The 18,393-nt window shown below is 42.7% G+C and overlaps 1 protein-coding gene across 1 annotated transcript in view; it reads right to left on the reverse strand.

Annotated features, from left to right (window-relative positions):
• The window catches only part of alk (ALK receptor tyrosine kinase), a 343,107-nt gene that overhangs the window by 210,639 nt on the left and 114,075 nt on the right, over nt 1-18,393 (reverse strand). The window contains exon 3 of the mRNA XM_056590947.1: nt 17,192-17,359. Coding sequence (XP_056446922.1) covers nt 17,192-17,359 — 168 coding nt within the window. The remainder of the gene's footprint in view (nt 1-17,191; nt 17,360-18,393) is intronic.

Raw genomic sequence — 18,393 nt, forward strand, 5'->3', positions numbered from 1 at the left:
GCTTACGCAGATACGAGCGGCAATAGATGGACCTCGTGTGCTGGTCAGGTGTTGTATGCAGCTCCATGCAACAGCAAAGATAAGCTGCTCTTTATAATAATAGAGGTGAAAGTGCGCCATGTGTCTTTTCAGAGGCCGGTGGTTGCAGGTCTGAAGCTGCGGCCATTGAATATGATGGGCTGATGATTGATCCCGGTGCAATGTATCCCAGAAGTCTATTTTTCCCCTCCCTTGCTATTCAACAAAACATTCTGTTTCATTCAGGTTTTTATCTCCCAAAAGCACAGGGGGGCAGGGTGCATTGTAGAGGGGTGGTGTGTGTTTTGCTGGGTTCACAATGAAACGACAGCCTGCTGACGTCGAGGGAGGATTCAGCCCGGGGGTATCATGCAGTGTAAATGGGGTGGGTGGGCAAGATATGCCCCTGGTGGCACGCCACATGGGACAGGAAGAATGAGAACATACCTCCCAAGAAGAGAAACACAAGCCTGCCCGACGAGTAGAAATGGATCTAGTTTTGGTCAGCGTTGGACAATGTCGAGACATGCCGGCGCAGTCGTGGAACTTTAGCGAGAACATTGTTAACATCGGTTTTCATCGACATGTTATTGTTGAGTTGTCACGGTGATACGCGCGGAACAACCTACATGACACGTTACCAAGTACAACATCTCACTGCAAAGCAATCTGCCAAGTAATCTGCAAAGCGTAGCGCTACAAATGCACTTTTGAGGGAAATAATATTATTGAATATGACAGGATGCAACATAACATACAGATCAAGACTTTTTATGTTATGGGGGAGGGGGAGGCATAATCATCCATGACTCCTCAAATTAGCCTTAAAATGTTAAATTGGCTTGTTTTCCCTTCCGCTGTCCTTCCCGCTGAAATGTGGTTAGAACAACGTTTTTTGATACATTCTGAATGGAGGAGAGGGCCATTTCGAATCATCAAATAGATGTTCTACAATACTAAATTGTATCCTAATGCCAGGAACAAGCGTTTATTTCTTTTCATTTGGCTGACCTCCAAAGCTAAGAGATATAGCGAGACATTTTGTAGAATGATGAGTACCTATGTTTAAATATAAGCACATTACAGGAATTTATCTTGATGACTTTTTGAATCAATACTTAATCGCTTGGCAGGTGTCAGTGACAGGGGTCTATCAGATGTTAATCCATTCAGATGGGCGAACCCAGTTTAAAATGTGACATCAAGTTCAAACAAAGATTGAAAGATAGGACTGCTCTATATTCACCAGGGGTTCGGACGCTACAGCAAAGGAGAGTAAGAAGGTTACAAATCAAATGGTGTGTGATATCTTGTGTAAAAATACCAATTATCTCTGAAAAAAAGGGATATGGTAACATATTTTGTGAAGGTCAATATGTCTTATATCAAAAGTCAACAATTTAAAAATGCTGTTCCGTTACCTGCGTGTTTTTTTATACAATGGAATAATCCAGGTTTTTATCCATAAATCAATGTAGATTTATTGTTAATTATTCACTTCAAGTATTTATTGACCTCTTTTATTCTGTCCAATTAAAAACAATTTAACGAATGATTAACGAATCACGTGAAACCCACTCGCATGGCTCTCTGTAAAACCAATTTGATACTCACACATCTTATTTTATTTTCCCTGTTTGAAGTAGACCTCTTGGGAGGGAATGATAATCCCTTAAAGAGAATGGTTATACCGTTTAATACCATGAAAAAGTTGAGGTGGAGCAATTACACCACCAAAGGCAGGAAATAACTCAAAAGTATTAATATCAGTGTCTATATATACATAGCCTTCGTTGGGGGGGGTGCTACATGGATTGGCAAGCCGATAGCTAGCTTTGCTTAGCAACAGCCGTGTGTGCAGGACAGATTTGACCGTGTGGAGCTGGTGGGTGAAGGATGTTCCAGGAAACTGAATCAGTGTGAGTGGTCGCATGCCAGGCAGAGGCCCGAACCATCAATGGCTAGCCTATTTTACCGATACCACAATACTTCGTAAAGTAACCTGTCGATGCTTTTTACTGTTAAAAGTCGGCATATCTACTGCAAAGTGAGCAGTGGTCCTGTGGGTCTTCGTGATCCTATTCTGTTATCTTAATCTTGTAATACTTCCTTATAGTGTAGTCCTACTTTAACAACAATAATCTTTTCTTCTAACAATCAATACAATCAATCATCTCGACTGTGTCCGGATGCAGCTGAACAAATAGACATATAGAGATGGACGCCCCAATATTGGCGAGAAAAAGACTGTAAACAACTGTTAACTAGATCGATTTAGTCATACTATAAACTCGATTTCAAGTAGCCATTTTTTTAATAAAAGGGTTTATGATACAAAAGAAATAAGGTCGATAATTATGGATGGGAAAATCGGTTGAGAAATGTAAACGTTGAAGTACTTTTTATACAGATAATGCGCAGCTCCACCGTTTACTTGTAATTTTTTCACAGGCCAGTCACTCAATATGGTGGCAAGCCCCTCAATATGGTGGCGACTTTGACGTATCACAGTAATGGGTCAAAGCAGTCAATGTGGCGTCTGTGTGTATTTGTCTATGATTATGTCTATGGCCGGACCTGCAGACTCAGGGTTGGGGGTTGCAGAAGTCATTATATAAATGTATTCATTAGTGACGGTTGGCCTCAAAATGTTATGTTTCCTATGAAAGTTTGTTATCCCATTCCCCAAAAAGATAATCATATATAATATATAATAATACATATCTCAGTTCCTTAATCCTTTTTAGATTAAATCTTTTGTTGGGTTCCCAGCAAATTTTCTTTTAAAACTGTTCCATGGGAATAGAATCTCCCACCTTTTCGTACCTCAGCCCTTGTGTCTCTCCACACCTGCTCGGCCCTCCCTGACATATACACCGTTCCAAACCACACAGGCGTAATGCTGCCACGGCTGAGAACAGCATGCCAGAATTCCGGCAGCAGAAGAGAAGTGACTTTCACAAAACAGCCTTGGCGTCTAGTGTTATGTATTACATAGGGGAACTATAATAATGCCGGTTGACCTGAGTTCTGTGTTTTTGCTAGGCATGGACGTTCTTTGCTGTGCATTTTATACAGGACACAACACACAACCTACTGTGTCCTAGTGGGTCGCACACATAACATGTCATCAAACGTCACACCCCTGTCTCGTCCCACCGGTTCCCCCTTTTCCACAGACGGCGATTTGGTTTGTGACTTCCTCTGCTGCCGGCTTGAAGTCAGAACAACAAAGCCCCCAGCGTTCCGTGTGTTTCCACAGAAGGCGAGGCAGAGTAACGGTGTTGGCCCTGAAAAAAGGCCTTCTGTCGCTCCAAGTCTGGAGCTTGTATGTGCCTCCATTCCATTTGTTTCGTCTTTGTCTCTCATCAATCTAATATACTCTAAACCCATCTCATCTACTTGAATCTAGTGTAATTTAATATAATCTATGTTAATGTATACGACAATTAAATGTACTTTATGTTAATGTCATCTACTTTAATTTAATATAATTAATCCTACCTGCTTATGTTATCTAATCTAATCTCCACAGGGTTCTGTTGCATTGAATCCATAAACGTTCGTGGCTTGTAATACTCCTACTGGAATATTCCTCCACCCTCTAATACCTCCAGTCTTTTAAAGCTATCTGTTTCACCCATTTTGTTGATTGACTGTAATTACCTTTCATTTAGTCAGTCAGTCAATCAATTTGTTTGTGAGCTTGTTTGCTAGCTTGTTTACTTGTCTTAGTTTTCTTTGTTACTTCGTTCTTGCCCGGATACATCTTGAATAATGATAGGAAAAATAAATACACATAACCACAGAACATCTAGACTGAAATTAATCTGGGCTCAAGTTGTGTAGTCAGCGCTTCTCATCTGCATGGTTTTTCCGTAACAAGAGAAGGCGCAGACTTGCAAATACATGGGTGCCAAGCAACTCCCGAAGGCGGTGGAGGGAGGGCGGTTAGTTTGAATCTTAAATTAAGGGGGTTTCACATTCTTAAGTGAATGGGCAGGGCCTCAGCAATGAACACAAACAAAGACTCACACTCACGCACACACACACACACACACACACACAAATAAGCTACAACTCATCGATGTGTAACGTCTGCCGTTTTAGGCGGTAGCAGAGGCTGTCCACCGTGCAGGGAACTAAGTCTTCTGATCCATCTAGATTAGTGGTGTCCACGCCAACAGATCCCTTCTAATGCGGCGCTCACGTGGACGTGACTCGCCACCAAACCAACGCAGCATCGGGGGCCCTTCAAAAGCTGAGTCAGATCCAACATGAATGGCGCATCATCAATGATGCAACGCGTTCATGTGGAAACGCTGATGAATTATTTACGAAAACATGATGTTCGCCTTTAATCCTCTATTACTTTCACTTGTGATTTCTAATATAAATCTTCAAAGCCTAAAAAATAATGTATACTCGTAATAAACCCTTCGATGAACAGCAATGCTCATGTGATGCTCTACGCACGAGCTGGACATAACATTCGACGTGCATATCTTGCGCAGCGTCATAATCTGTCTTCCCCATATGCTCCGTCGTTTAGAATGCGTCCTGAATGGGGGCCCATGAATGATATATACTAGGAGTCGTACAGACTTGCGTCTTAAATTTCTGCGCCAATTCACATCCTTTGTACGTGCCCCCGGCACATTTGTTTGTCTCTTTAAAGTGGGTTTATGGTTTGCATTGCCACGCCAATTTTAATCTTCATGCTAAAATATAGAGATAAATAATGGACTAAGAAGCTCAAAATCCGGATAATGTAGCCAAACACGCAGTCATTAAAGCTCATACATTGATTTGAGGTCACTCCTGTGGTGATGAAAGGCTAGTTTTTGCCACAAACGTTCCTATTCACTGAATCACAAACTCACTCCAAACAAACAGAATGCTGGTGAACTTCTTCAAACGGGGCGATAAAGAGTAAGGAGCACATCGGAGGAAAGATATGAACATGAAACTCTCTCTCCCTCTCTCTTGAGGGTTGCTTTACCTCCGAGGAGGAAAATGGGGATGAAAGCTTTGCAATGGACAGTAGGAAAGGAGACAAGGGAATGCACGGGCCCAGGGCTGAATCTGTGCAAAGGGTTGGGTGGGTGGTGGATAGAATGCCATTGTCTCGCGTTCAGTAGAGAAACCGTTTATAACTGCTGAGGAGGGCTAATGTTATCTGAAAACTTGCACAGCAAAGGCTGGAGGGAAGCGAAATGGAGATTGTAAATAGGAAGCCATGAACTGCAACAGCTCAAAGCCTAGCACTGACTGGTTAAAAAAAGGGAGAAGAGTTTTCTTTGATGAACAACAACATGAATTAACTGGGTGGAATGTTTTCAATTTTGCACAATTTTGAAATATCACCCCTCCTTTTATCAATTCACTTTTTGAGTTGTTAAATAGAGAGATGTTAAATCACAAACAAGGATAACAAATATGTAGTAAGGCCTCCAGAGCCAAGCATTACCTCTCAGAAATAAACAAAAAACTTGTATCTCAAATAGTGAACCACAGACTATAATACCTGTGTGAGGTGAATAGGGGCATGCAACAACAAACCACATTAATAATCCATGTTTCTTTCCTATCTTCCTTTCCCCCTTCTTCCCTCTACCCCAGGCAATGCTTGTCACGTGGAGTCCAGCGATACAATGGACTATGGCTTCATAAGAACACTCCACATTAATAATAAAAATTAAATACAGTAATGGATGGGGGATCTTACAAACAAGAATTAAGAGGAGACCATGCAGAACAAGATGACACACTCAAATTTATCAATTTGGTTTTTCCTTAAGACGGTGATGACAGTAAATAAGAAACCATCCAAGGGTGACGAATGAAATGTGTTGCACACGCACGCACATGCACACACACACACACACGCACGCACGCACACGCACACACACACGCACGCACGCACACGCACACACACACACTCAGACTCGCATACAGACACAAACACACATCAGCAGTGTCCTTTTTGAATGAATCAATAAAACCATCGACTATAAAAAATATTATTTGAGAGAAGGGTTTTTGACCATATGATATTGGTACATGCATGGACATTGACGCCAAGTTTATGGTTCCACCATAATATTATATGGCATGAGCGACTTTGAAACGGAATAGTGAAATGTGTGATATTAAGATCAGCTCATTCAACAGAATGAACATACCTACTGTACAAAACCTACAGATTTTGTCACACAATGGTTCCTTAATGTGAATGCAAGGATCATAAATATTCAACAGATATACCTCACCTCAAGTTCACCTCCATCAGGAGTTGAAATTGATGTGGAGGAATACAACTTCCATGTATTAAACCACGATAGCTGGAATTCACATTGAATTTAGGTTGTTTCTGAACACCCACAGGTTGGATAAATTAGCAATTTTGACACATTAAAATTATTTGTAGACAAATAGTCGATTAAACTTTACGACCAGCCTCTGCGATTTGAGGGTAAATTAGAACTGAAAAGTCGGATTGCCCTCTGAAGATTGAAAATCTGAAAATCATCTGTAAAGACATGAATCAAGTTGAAAAATAACATGCCTCTGACAGCACCATACAGAAGCATGTTGTTTGTGATGGCATGCAGAGATGACTTCAACCTGCAATATGAGACTATTCTACTGAAGCTATTTTCTGCTTTTTGTCCTTAAAAAGAAAAATCTGAACTGAAGATAATTCACTCCCAGCCCCCCCCCCCTCCCCTCTATGTAAAACATGCAGGTTTAATCTCATCTCTGTCATATCTCTTCAAGGGAGGTTCTGGCCACTTTGCAGTTTCAGCGTGACAATTGTCCTTTGAGAATACAGCACCATCCCTTGATCCAAACACCAGGGTGCCATCGCATCGTCCCGTCTCTACACTGTCCGGCTTTCAATATGCAGGAGGACCTGCCGTCCTAAACCCAGTAGTCTGAGTCTGCCACTCCAAACACTGCCTCATTAACTCTTACCGCCCGAGACATTAGTCATTTGGTTTCATTTTCAATTTTGAGATAATTTTTTGTTTCTGTTCTGGAGTCGGTTGCGGTGAAAGCAATTCTTGTGGCGCTTAATTTATTTATTTAACTGTGGGTCAATTCCAAACTATTTAATCTTCCCACACATCTGGTGTCCTAGTTAGATTTGATAGGGCCACACCATCCGAACAATACATACAATTATAAATGAGGGCAAGTTGCTATAATTGCGCTTGCCATATCACGGTGCTTTTAGTAATGCTGAATGTAAAATGATCCTCTGGATCCTGTAATCAGCAGTATTAGAACACTGCATTTTGGGATTAGACAGCAACATTGCGAGAACTATTCAATCTAAAAACGATACAAAATCCAATCATACCCAAATTCACAGTCATAATCGTTATATCCATCTCTAACTCCGCCAATTGAGTTTCCTACACTAACAGGCCGGAGCTAGTCAGAATTTCTGCATTTCCAACTGTTTTCCAGCAGGTCACTAGAACTAAACCAGCTTTCTTCTATATTAAAATCTCATCTTTTACATATGTGATCAAATGTAAGCTGAGGAGTAATTCCAAAAACATCCCTGAGTAACTCCATTACTCATTTGTGAGAAGTGTGAGAAGTGAGAAGAGCATTAAAAAACAACGCATTGACAAACAAAGCTTCACATTGATTAGCATTTTATAATCAATGAAAGGCAGAACAACACACGGCTTGGTTGTCGGTTACATTGTTGAGTTCAACCAGAGCCCATAGGTGGATGGGCTAAGGCGGAGGCTTTGTTGCATCTTCAGAATAGTGACTTTGAGCAAAAAAGGCTTCAACGTAGACTTGTAAAGACGGTTTGAGAAAGGTCTGACTCGTCCAAAGGGCAAGAACCCTCGGCAAGCTAAAGAAAAACAACAACTCCACAAGGCACTTTGATGTGAGACGCTTCGAAGACCAGCATGGGAATGACCGCAAAAGGAATGCGATATCTCAGATGATAATAATAAAAAAACTACCTCTAGGCTCTTCATCTCACCTCTACATGTCCAAAGCAGAGCAATTTCTCATCAGAAACCCTAGAGGGAAGCCAGGGAGTCACACACCCACACACATATGTCTTGGGTGCGAGAGTGTGGGTGTGCGCTTGTGTTCAAAGGTGTTTGTGTATGTGTCTGTGTGTGTGTGCGCCTTCTTTTGCATTGTTGCATGTATGGGTGTGCAACCACTTTAATGTGTGCGTGCGTTCATTGGTGTGTTTGTGTGTGTGTGTGTGTGTGTGTGTGTGTGTGTGTGTGTGTGTGTGTGTGTGTGTGTGTGTGTGTGTGTGTGTGTGTGTGTGTGTGTGTTCATGTGTGTGTTTGTCTGTGTTTGTGTGCATCTATGCGCAAGCATGTGAGTAATAGTGCAGATGAGATGATCCCACACCAAAAAAGCAGAAGAGCCTTCAGGGAGACTCCGTCAAAAGAGTCTAATTAATCAAACATGACTGGGTCACTGATGGAACACGGGCACCAGCGCAGAGAATTAGACCAGACCTGTGTTCCTCCCATCCTTCTCCTAAGCACGCGCACACACACGCACGCACGGCACCCCTACGCACGCACGCACGCACACGCACACACCGTCCGGGTCGCCACACACCCACCCTGCTCAACCTCCAAATATAAAAAAGTGCCAGAGATGTGATTTCCAGTGATTTGTGCTTCGGTTGTATGAATGCATGAAATCGGACAATCCCTTGCATCATTGCAAAAACTGCAACCAGGTCTGGGGAATGTCATGGAAGAATATATATTGACTGGATCTATTTAGCTCACTTATGACACTATGACGGTGTACACACACAAACACAGGACACATTCTTCTAGGCGTTGGTGTTTTGAGGAGCAGAATCGATGGCGCTGATGAAGGACAAACATATGGCCTGGGGAGGCAGTTTGGCTATTGGATGAAGTGCGGATGGCATTTGCAATCATGCAACTGATTGAACCGACCTCTGGGTCGATACCAAACTCAAGAAGGAGTGAAAAGTGCCGGATTGCTTAAATAAGGGCCCTTAATATGTACGTGTATAAAAGTATTTCAGCAGTGCACCCATGGGGAAACACATTTGGTGGGAAAGAGAGATTAACTCCTACGCCTGGATTCTTATTGCAAAATATTATCTAAAAGTATGAAATAAATGTACGTTTTTGTACTTTTAAATAAAAAAGGAAGGTTTTATTCTGCCTTCCCCTCCCGACATTATTCATCAAATGATGATGTTGATAAAATGCAAGACTGTACAGAATACAGACCAAAATGGTCAGGGCATTGGAGAGGGAAGATGATATTCTCTGAAACGACGGGACATGCATTGCAACTTGAGCGGTTGCAGTTTTCTGCAGGCGCGACTAGTTTGCTGTTTGGGGTGAGAGGTAAAGAACAACAAGAGCACCAGCTTAAACATAAAAGGACTCCTAGGTACAACTGTTTCCCATTAACAATCAAATTGAATGGAATGATAAAAGCAAACGCAGTAATGTCATCTTGTTAATGGCATCCTTCCGCTGTACGTATTGACAGAGGTCCATTAGAAGAGAGTAGGACGAGAGCCATGTTTCTGACAGAGAGACACTCGGACCCAAAGAAAAAGGATGGATGGAATCACAGCGTCTCCAAATCCCACAGCGACGGCCATTGTTGTTAGCCTGAGGGAAGCGCGGGGAGGTGGACACAGCGTGTTGAACACGCTGTGGCGCGCAGCCGAGATGCTATCGGGGAGCCGCGGAGAGTATCACATCACACTCGTGCCTGTGGTACTAGCCCCCCGCCGTCCCTCATGACTCCTCACAGGCACATACGTTAACAGGTTCCATTTTGTCACATCGAGGCCTCCGTGTGAAGACACACGGTGCGCTGTCCCGCGGGGGGGCTGCCATGTTTTGCAATGTTTCCGTTTCGGTTCAGCTGCTTCTTGGTTGTACCTCACAAGCAGGGAGGGGGGGGGGGAATTGCTGTGGTAATTGCATTGATGTTGGAAGTGGGGTACAATTAGGATGCGATTGTGGTTCCTGGGGGGGGGGGCCTGGGTGGAGTAATAAATCATAGAGACAACGCGTGACTCTGTACTATCGTGCAACGCTCGGAGCTCGCTTTCACCACGCCGACCTCGGGGTCTAACAGTCTGGGGCTGGGTGGAGTCGCGCTACAATTATTAGGGCGCTGATAGAAATCCCCCCACCTGCTGCATTATAAACAACCTCCTGCTTGATGTGTAGCCTCCCCCATCCCACCCCAACCCAAGGTCAGAGTGCACATTAGAACCTATACTACCCACTACCCCATGCCTGTGATGGCCTGTCTTGATTGATCCATGCGCTCTCATTAGCTCCTTCTCTCTGGGTGGGTTAGTGATTTTCTTTATTTTTTTTCAGGATTTCGTGGTGAGAATAAGCCCTGGAGGCTATGTTGCATTACGGGGCTGCACACTGCAAACACACACTGACACACACGCGCACTGACACACACACTTGCACACATACACACTGACACACACAGTCTCAAACACACAAACACAAACAGAAACAAACCGACACACACACACACGGTCACACACACACACACGCACGCACGCACAGCCAAACACAATGACACCTGGCCTTCTCACATGTCCCGACAGGGGTCTGTGGACCCACCCTGTGTAAGACATGCTCTGAACATAGGGCAGCGAGCCAGCGATGCAGCGATGGATCCCAATGAGCTCCGGTTGAAGGGCAAAACTATTTCCTTTGGGCGAAACAATTCTCAACAGAAAAAGTGCTGGAACTGTTTCTTGTTGGTTATTTCCCTGGCCGCTAATTATACATCGTTTTCCGAATTAATTACTCAGTAGTGTCTGCAGATCTTGGGAGTTTTAATTTCACTGTGGAATTATGGGGTTGCATGTTACATGCTGTTAGGATTTGCATATGATGTGAGTGCGCACCCTTAATAGAACAGGCATATACCGCGTGTTAACGTGATCATTTCTGCATGGCGCAAAATCTTTTTATCCATTAGAGCTTGAGTTTCACTCCGATAATTAGGCATAATTTAACAATAATTATTTATATATATGGTTAAACTTGAAATTCAACAATATATTTATCTGTAATATTTAATTTAACTAATGCGGTCGAAAAAAAAGATATAATTACTTAAAATTCATTCTGTTGATCGACTTTATTTTCTCTACAATTGAAATATGGCCAGCACTGTTTCTGACAAGAAAATTAACGCATCCTAACTTAGTCCTTGTCTTGTTCAGTAGGGTTGTTTTTTGAGAAGCTGCTTTTCCACATGCACATCTATCATCACAGACAAACAGATGGGCAACTACAGCCTCGCTATAGTGCATTGCTGCAATACCACATGCTCGCCAGAGGAAGACAAAGGAGGACTCATTGACTCAACGTCTCTGGGTGATATTCCACACGCCCTTATGGCACTCAAGGAAAAACAATGTTTCAAGATGAGGAGGAAAAAAAGTTTAATTGAATGGTTGAAGTACAGCAGTATTTCTTCTGTGGTAAATGGACCATTGATCGGCAGAAAAGTCATTTCACTGGGAATAAGTAATAAGCAACCTTAGCAAATCAAGTTTTTACCCTGACTCATTGTAAAACTTTCAGGGAAAGTCTATATGAAACCTTCATCTAATCGGCCATCATCACTCACAGTATTCTCTCGTACAATCCAGCGCGTTGAACTGGGTTCAGGCTGCGACTCCAACTCGCATTATAAGGCTGTGGCTAAAGGTAGCTTCTATGTGAAAGGAGTGGGGCAGTTATTTAGTTTTTGTCAAAGTTCTGAGTGTCATAATAAATTCAGGGGCTGGCCGGCTCAAGCTTCTTTACTTTATGGTTTAGCCTTTTCCTTCGGAAGAGATAGTGAGAGAGCCGACGCAACCGCAAGAACGGATTTGTCAGGCTGGTTTGATGAATACGAATTCAGCGCCAAAGGTCCAAGTCGGACACTTCTGGAAAACACAAAATTCGTCTTTGGCTTGGCTGATAGCTAGAGAAACACGACAGGGGAAACTATCTGCATGACAGTCATTATAGTCTTTCGAGTATATATAAATACAATGGGACACGTGTTGGACACCTTGATACAAACAAAACAAACAAACATCAAAGTTTTAGTAACAATATATCAGTACGAGAGCAGCAGACCGGTTGAACTAGTGGTTGAATCCCGGTTATAGGCAAGGCAAGGCAACTTTATTTATATTGCACTTTTCATACACGAGGCAGGCTCAAAATGCTCCACATAGAAACATTGTCATACAAAGAAATAAAATAATAGATAAGTAAAAGAAAATAGATATAAAATAAAGGCAAAGTTAAAAAAGAAAGTGCACTGTATTCTAAAAAGAAGATAAATCTGCAATCAGTAACAGTAATAATCAATCATAATAATTTAGTCAGTGTGATGTACGCCTTTCAACCACACACACACACACACACACACACACACACACACACACACACACACACACACACACACACACACACACACACACACACACACACACACACACACACACACACACACACACACACACACACCTTCTGCATCATCCGCAGACATCCTCAATAGATTTCGAACAGGCTTTAACTTTAACTTTTTACGATGTGGCGCACGCTTGGGTTCCGCTGCGTAACACTTGATCACACAGAGTGGGGCCAAGTGTTATTCCTGATGTTGAGTGGCTTAAAATAACTGTGCTGCTTATGTAACCTCTTATAACAGAGGTTGGGGGGGGGGGGCACACAGAGAATCCTCACGTTTAAGGGCTTTGTTTGGGTCTACCTGAGACTTTGATCGAGTTACTCCACCACAGCGATAGCACACATTTGTGCTTCCTCTTGAATCTTTCCCAAAAACATACGGCCTGCATTGCACGATAAATTAGGGTATGAAGATGATGATGATGATGATGCACGTGTTCCAATTAGCTCAGTGATGACTGAGCTTATGACTGAACTTGGGACGATAAGGGTACTAACAGTGCCCTGGTACATAAAAGGAGCAGGCCCATAATTAGTGTCATGGTTGACACATGTGTTTGTCCCGTAATGACGCCTTTGTGAAAGAGCAAACACTGATTGTGCACGTTATGGAGGGTAATAATGGCACCAGTACGAATGGAAAATCAACCCACACCATGTCAGAGTTGTCCTGACCCCTTCGCCATTGTCCCGTCGTGCTGTGCCAAATAGGTCAGGACATATAATTTTTGCAGCCGGATTTCAAAGTGATTACAGCAGCAGGAGTAAAATTACGAGTGAAAACTGTCATTCATTTTGTCCCGACAACAATTTGTGTGGATTCGTCGGCAGAGCCATGGCAACATCATTCACAAGGTCTGCGGTTTTGTCCGTGCAGGGGGATTTTGAGGTTGCTCATGTGTGAGTGGCTGTGCTCTATTGTCAAAAAGGTCCAAGAGAAAACTTTTGTTTGTCATCTTTGCTGTTTACCTTTCAAAAGCAAGCGACGTAAAGCCTAGAACTACGGTTAATCTGTGTCATAAACACGGAGTAGGCAATGTTTATCCATCTGATTTTACAGGTAAGATTGAGGTATACATACCACTGCAGGCAGAGTGCACACTGAAGCGAAGCAAAGAACATTGCAATTATTGACTTTGCTTGGTGAAACACACAACTAATAGGATTTGGGACATCGATTGGGAAACTTTAATTTGGTACATTTATATTCCACCCGTTTTTGCTTTATTGGTATATTGATTTACTTATAATGATATAAGTTAAGATATGTCTTTATTGGAAAGAACATTAATGTGGCTAATACTATCATGCTAATAGAAGAGGGTGGAGCTGGGTCAAATTTTGTTCTTAAGGGCGGCACTGGCCCCCTCTGGCCCCCCCCTAAGAAGTAGAAATGCAAGTAAGAATAAATCCAAAACTGAGAAGAAGCAAAAAATCCCATTGATTTAATACCATCGCCGTGGAGAGACCCCTTCACTAACACCAGAGAGAAAAATATAAGCTGAGATAAGCCCTTTCTTCTATAGACCTCTATAATGCGCCGTCAATTTCCTGAGTTGGCAGGTGAAAGAATCAGTCTCGGTCCAGTCTTACTCTCCATTTAAAAACAAAGACACCAACTACGAAAAAAAAAAAAAAAAAAAAGGATTACAATGCATATCTCTGTGTCTGTCATTCAGCCCTTAACTCCAGCTGATGCCTACCTGGCCCCTATGCACACAGCGGGAGATCAATGCACTACCATAAACCCACGCTGCTTCTGCACCGGGGCAGGGGCGATGGAAGGCATACACATTTGAGACAAACCACTTTCGTCAACAAGGCAATTTATAGTAGTCGAATGCAATTTTTTTATTTACTTTTATTTCTCCTTCCACCATTGTGCTTAAAGGCAGCATCGCTGAAGCTCAGGCTGTAGGTTATAGGGGACAGCTGTGACTCATTTCCCATCAACATGATAAGGGTCACTAAGGACATATTTGTCTCTGGGAAAAGTGCTAGCACAATTTAGCGCAGTATAGCACAGCATTGCGCAGCATCGCTCGCGGTATGGCTAAGTGCATATGGTAATCTCACTGAGCTTCACCTTTACGGCTCTCCCAAATGCGCTGCCAGGGTCTGAGAGTAACAAGTGTCGGGCTTCCGTTCCAGTTTTGCCACACGGCGCTTGCCTTTGAGGATAGAGGAAAAGTGTCACCAGATGTTAACTGTAATGAGTTTCCCTCTTGTTCTAAATGCTACACATGGAGTCTTATGCTAATTGACTTGCCAAAAGGTAGCACCGCCTGCAGCACTCCTCATTAGTCTCTTTAGCCAGTGATGCTAATGTGGCTAAAGTCCTCCACTTTTCAGTCACAGAGGACGACAAAGGTGCCTCGATGGCTGGCCAAGGACATAATGAAGAATAGCACTGATAAATATATAACCGATTTAGTCAGTGTTTCTTTAACATTACCTTACACTGCAAATTATGGTTGATGATTAGATCATTTACGTTCTCTAAGATGAACTGAAACACCTCTGGGAGGGTTATGATAACAGTATTACCTGTATCTTTAAATTAGTTAAACCAAAATATATTATTTAAAGATATCCGATTTTTTTTATAATATCATTAATAAAGTGTTAGTTAATGATTTACTAACTATTTAAAATATGACAGTTCTTTGTAAGCACCCAGTAATGCTGAAATTAATGATTAGTTTAGTTAGTTAGAAAGCAAAAGTTTCATTCAATAGGTCATTTGTGTGAGCTCATCCAAAGGGAGAACCATCTATACCTTATTACTTGTTGCTTCATATGATTTGTGAAAATATATTTGAATCATATCATTTAATATATTTACCAAACTACACTTGGTCAATTGATAAAGACACTTCATGAAGTAGCATGAAATTCGTTTTGGGTGTTCTTGAGAGCAGTGTCATCGTGCAGCTGATCAACAAAGAGCGTGTTCCACAAAGGACCCTTTTTTTCTTCATTGTTTTTTTCACTCCCAATTTTACAGTTCAGCAACTTGCATTGAGGATACATTTTTGGCCCAGACAATAAAAGCGGGGACTCCACAGATCCCCGGCTTTAAACATTTTGCCCTTCATTTCCATCCATTTTATAGTGCGAGCACGAGTGAAATGCTTGGAGACAGCCGCTCGCCTGGCTCAATTATTCAAAACACGCCGGCTCTATTGTGGCTAACGGAGGGGCTCCACTGTGATTATGCACATACATTTCCTTTGTATTCCTTTGTACTTTCATGACACATAACTTCAATCGGCTGCATTTTCTAAGGCTGCCGTGCATACGTTTATGGCTTTGATTACGGCGGCGGTACGTGGTCAGAGGGCTAGGTGTGCTAGGGTTTGATGCCGGTTAAAAGTACATCATTGATACTGCCTGTATTTAGTCCTCTGGCTTTATAACGGACATCAGAGCATACATTATTAAAAGAGCCGTATCGTCAGCGGCTTACTCAGTGTATTTAGCTATCAGGCAATCTATCATACATCCCTTAATATAATTTCTCCCTCCTACAGTTTTGAAAGCTTGCCATTCTCTCGATTGCGATCGGATAAAGTCCATTACGGATGGAAAAGTCAGCCCCGCATCCAATATTTATTTTTCTAATAGATTACTTTTTTTTATCAAATCAATCCAGGCCACATGGGAGGTATGGCCTTACAAGGTACGTATGATATGTAATCATTAAACAGCCTTTGCATTGAAGTCAAGCCTACAATGGGTTAACCGAAGGTCAGGAAGAAGAGACTATACTTAAAATCAAAGGAAAGTCACATTGATAACACGGCTGATAAAATGTGTGCACACACACATACAGAGTCAACCCTTTGACCGTTTACTATACATCCTACGATCCCTGGGACTATATATAACAATATTCCACCACATCAAGAGCCCAAACCCGTCTTATCACACACACCTCTGGCCCGCGATAAACAAACCAAACACCGAAAACGTTAAAAGGAACGAATCATTTTAGGAAATAAATAGATTCTTGTGTGTCTCCGTTTCACCGTCACCTCAGGAGATAAGACTAGGCTGTTTATCCACCTCTCTCACGGTATAAAAATGAATAAAGCTGGAGGATGTGGAAGATTCAATACAAGATGCACGCTGCAGACTGCCGAAGCGGCAAACTACGTTCACTTTACTTCTTACCCGGCGGAACTTTGTTATAAAATACCCTCTCTCAATAACACTTTGAGCAAAACCTGCAATTCACTCAAACTGGCACTTAAAGGGAGCCGTCAGAAGGATCTGTTGAAAAGTTGGAACATAGAAGTCGTTCCTCTGGGATTTGTGTTCTCCATCGGTCCCGACTGGAGAAACGACGACCACACGATTTACATAGTTCTCAAATCGCGAAGCATGTATGAAGCAATATACATAAATAACCTTCTAAATAATGCAAATCCTAGCCAGTAATGCATCCTTTTCTAAACGTCTGAACAATGAAACATATATGACTGATGGTGATTATGGGGTAGATTCCCCTCTTTTGGTGAGCAGCACAACCACTGATATGAGGCACCCACCACCCAAATACGACACCATCTCAGCGCAGGAATCAGCAGTAGATCATGTGAGGGGTGCGGTAGAGGCAACAGTTGTGCGTGTAAGAATAAAGGGGCAAAGGGTGATACCTTCTGTCTTACCTTCCTCCCACCCCTGGGGGCTTCCCTCCTTGTCCTCGTTCCTCCAGTCGTCCCCGTCCGGGTGAGGGTCTTCGGCCGCCACGATGCTCCATGTCACCTCAGGGTTGAGCGCGGGCTGCTTGTCACACGATTTGCTGTTGCTGTTGCATCTGCGATCTAGTGAAAGAACCAAGGGTGGATCATGTTAGGTTTGTAATTGGTGAGGCTGAACAGGGGTATGACTGGAGTTGGTTGTATTAGTGGGTTTTCAATCCAAAGGATGGCTAGAGGAATACAAGTCATCCCTTAATGTTCGTATTATTCACATTAATTATTAGTAATCAGTCTAACTATATTGGTACTCAGTAGGGATGGATATTTTACTGAAAAAACACTGAATACAAATGTTGCCCAAGGCCTTCTGTAGTTCCTGCTTTTCGATTAAATTCTAGCTACTAAATTAATTAAATACTAAACATTCCAACCAATTTCGAGAGTATGATATGATTTGGTTACAATATTCTCCAACCAACATCACTCTGTGGATTTAAGATCAAAGATTAGCTTACAAAGGGAAACTATTTCCATTCCGTGATCGACATTTTCTTAACTTTTACCCGGTCAGCATAGTCTTTGACACTCCCCCTTCCTTAAGCCCATTTTTAAGATTTAATCCAGCTGCACGTACTAGTGCAACTTCAGAGGAGCACACAGTGAGCGTAAGCAGTTGCCATGGCAACGGGGTTAGGGTTAGCTCCTCTCATACACAAGGTTTAGCATTTCATTATATATACGACGTCACATCGCCGATACACCGCGCCTAAGCGGCTGTGGATCCCATCGTCATCTTAAGGGCACATCGTTGTGATGGAGACGTTCACCACGGCCTCTTCCTCCGAGGCCTCATGCCTAATGCAACAGGCCCTAACAGGCGTGGAGTTTAGAGAGGCAGGGGTTGGGGGCATTACCGCGCTAATGCCAAGCGCTCCCCCACATCGCTCCTCTCACTGTGGAATCACAGGCCACGGGCTCCACCCGCTCATCCTCCACCTCCACCCCACCCTCCCAACCCCTAACACCCCCCCCCCACCCCCTACACCCCCAACCATCTCCCTCACAACAGAACAGGCACAACCACTCACGCGGATCATCCCTTTTAGCATGGACACTTTTTATTTGATTTTCTGTCATTAAGCAGACGCTTTTGATCC

Source organism: Gadus chalcogrammus, chromosome 5, assembly GCF_026213295.1.
Source record: "Gadus chalcogrammus isolate NIFS_2021 chromosome 5, NIFS_Gcha_1.0, whole genome shotgun sequence".
NCBI classification, from domain to species: domain Eukaryota; kingdom Metazoa; phylum Chordata; class Actinopteri; order Gadiformes; family Gadidae; genus Gadus; species Gadus chalcogrammus.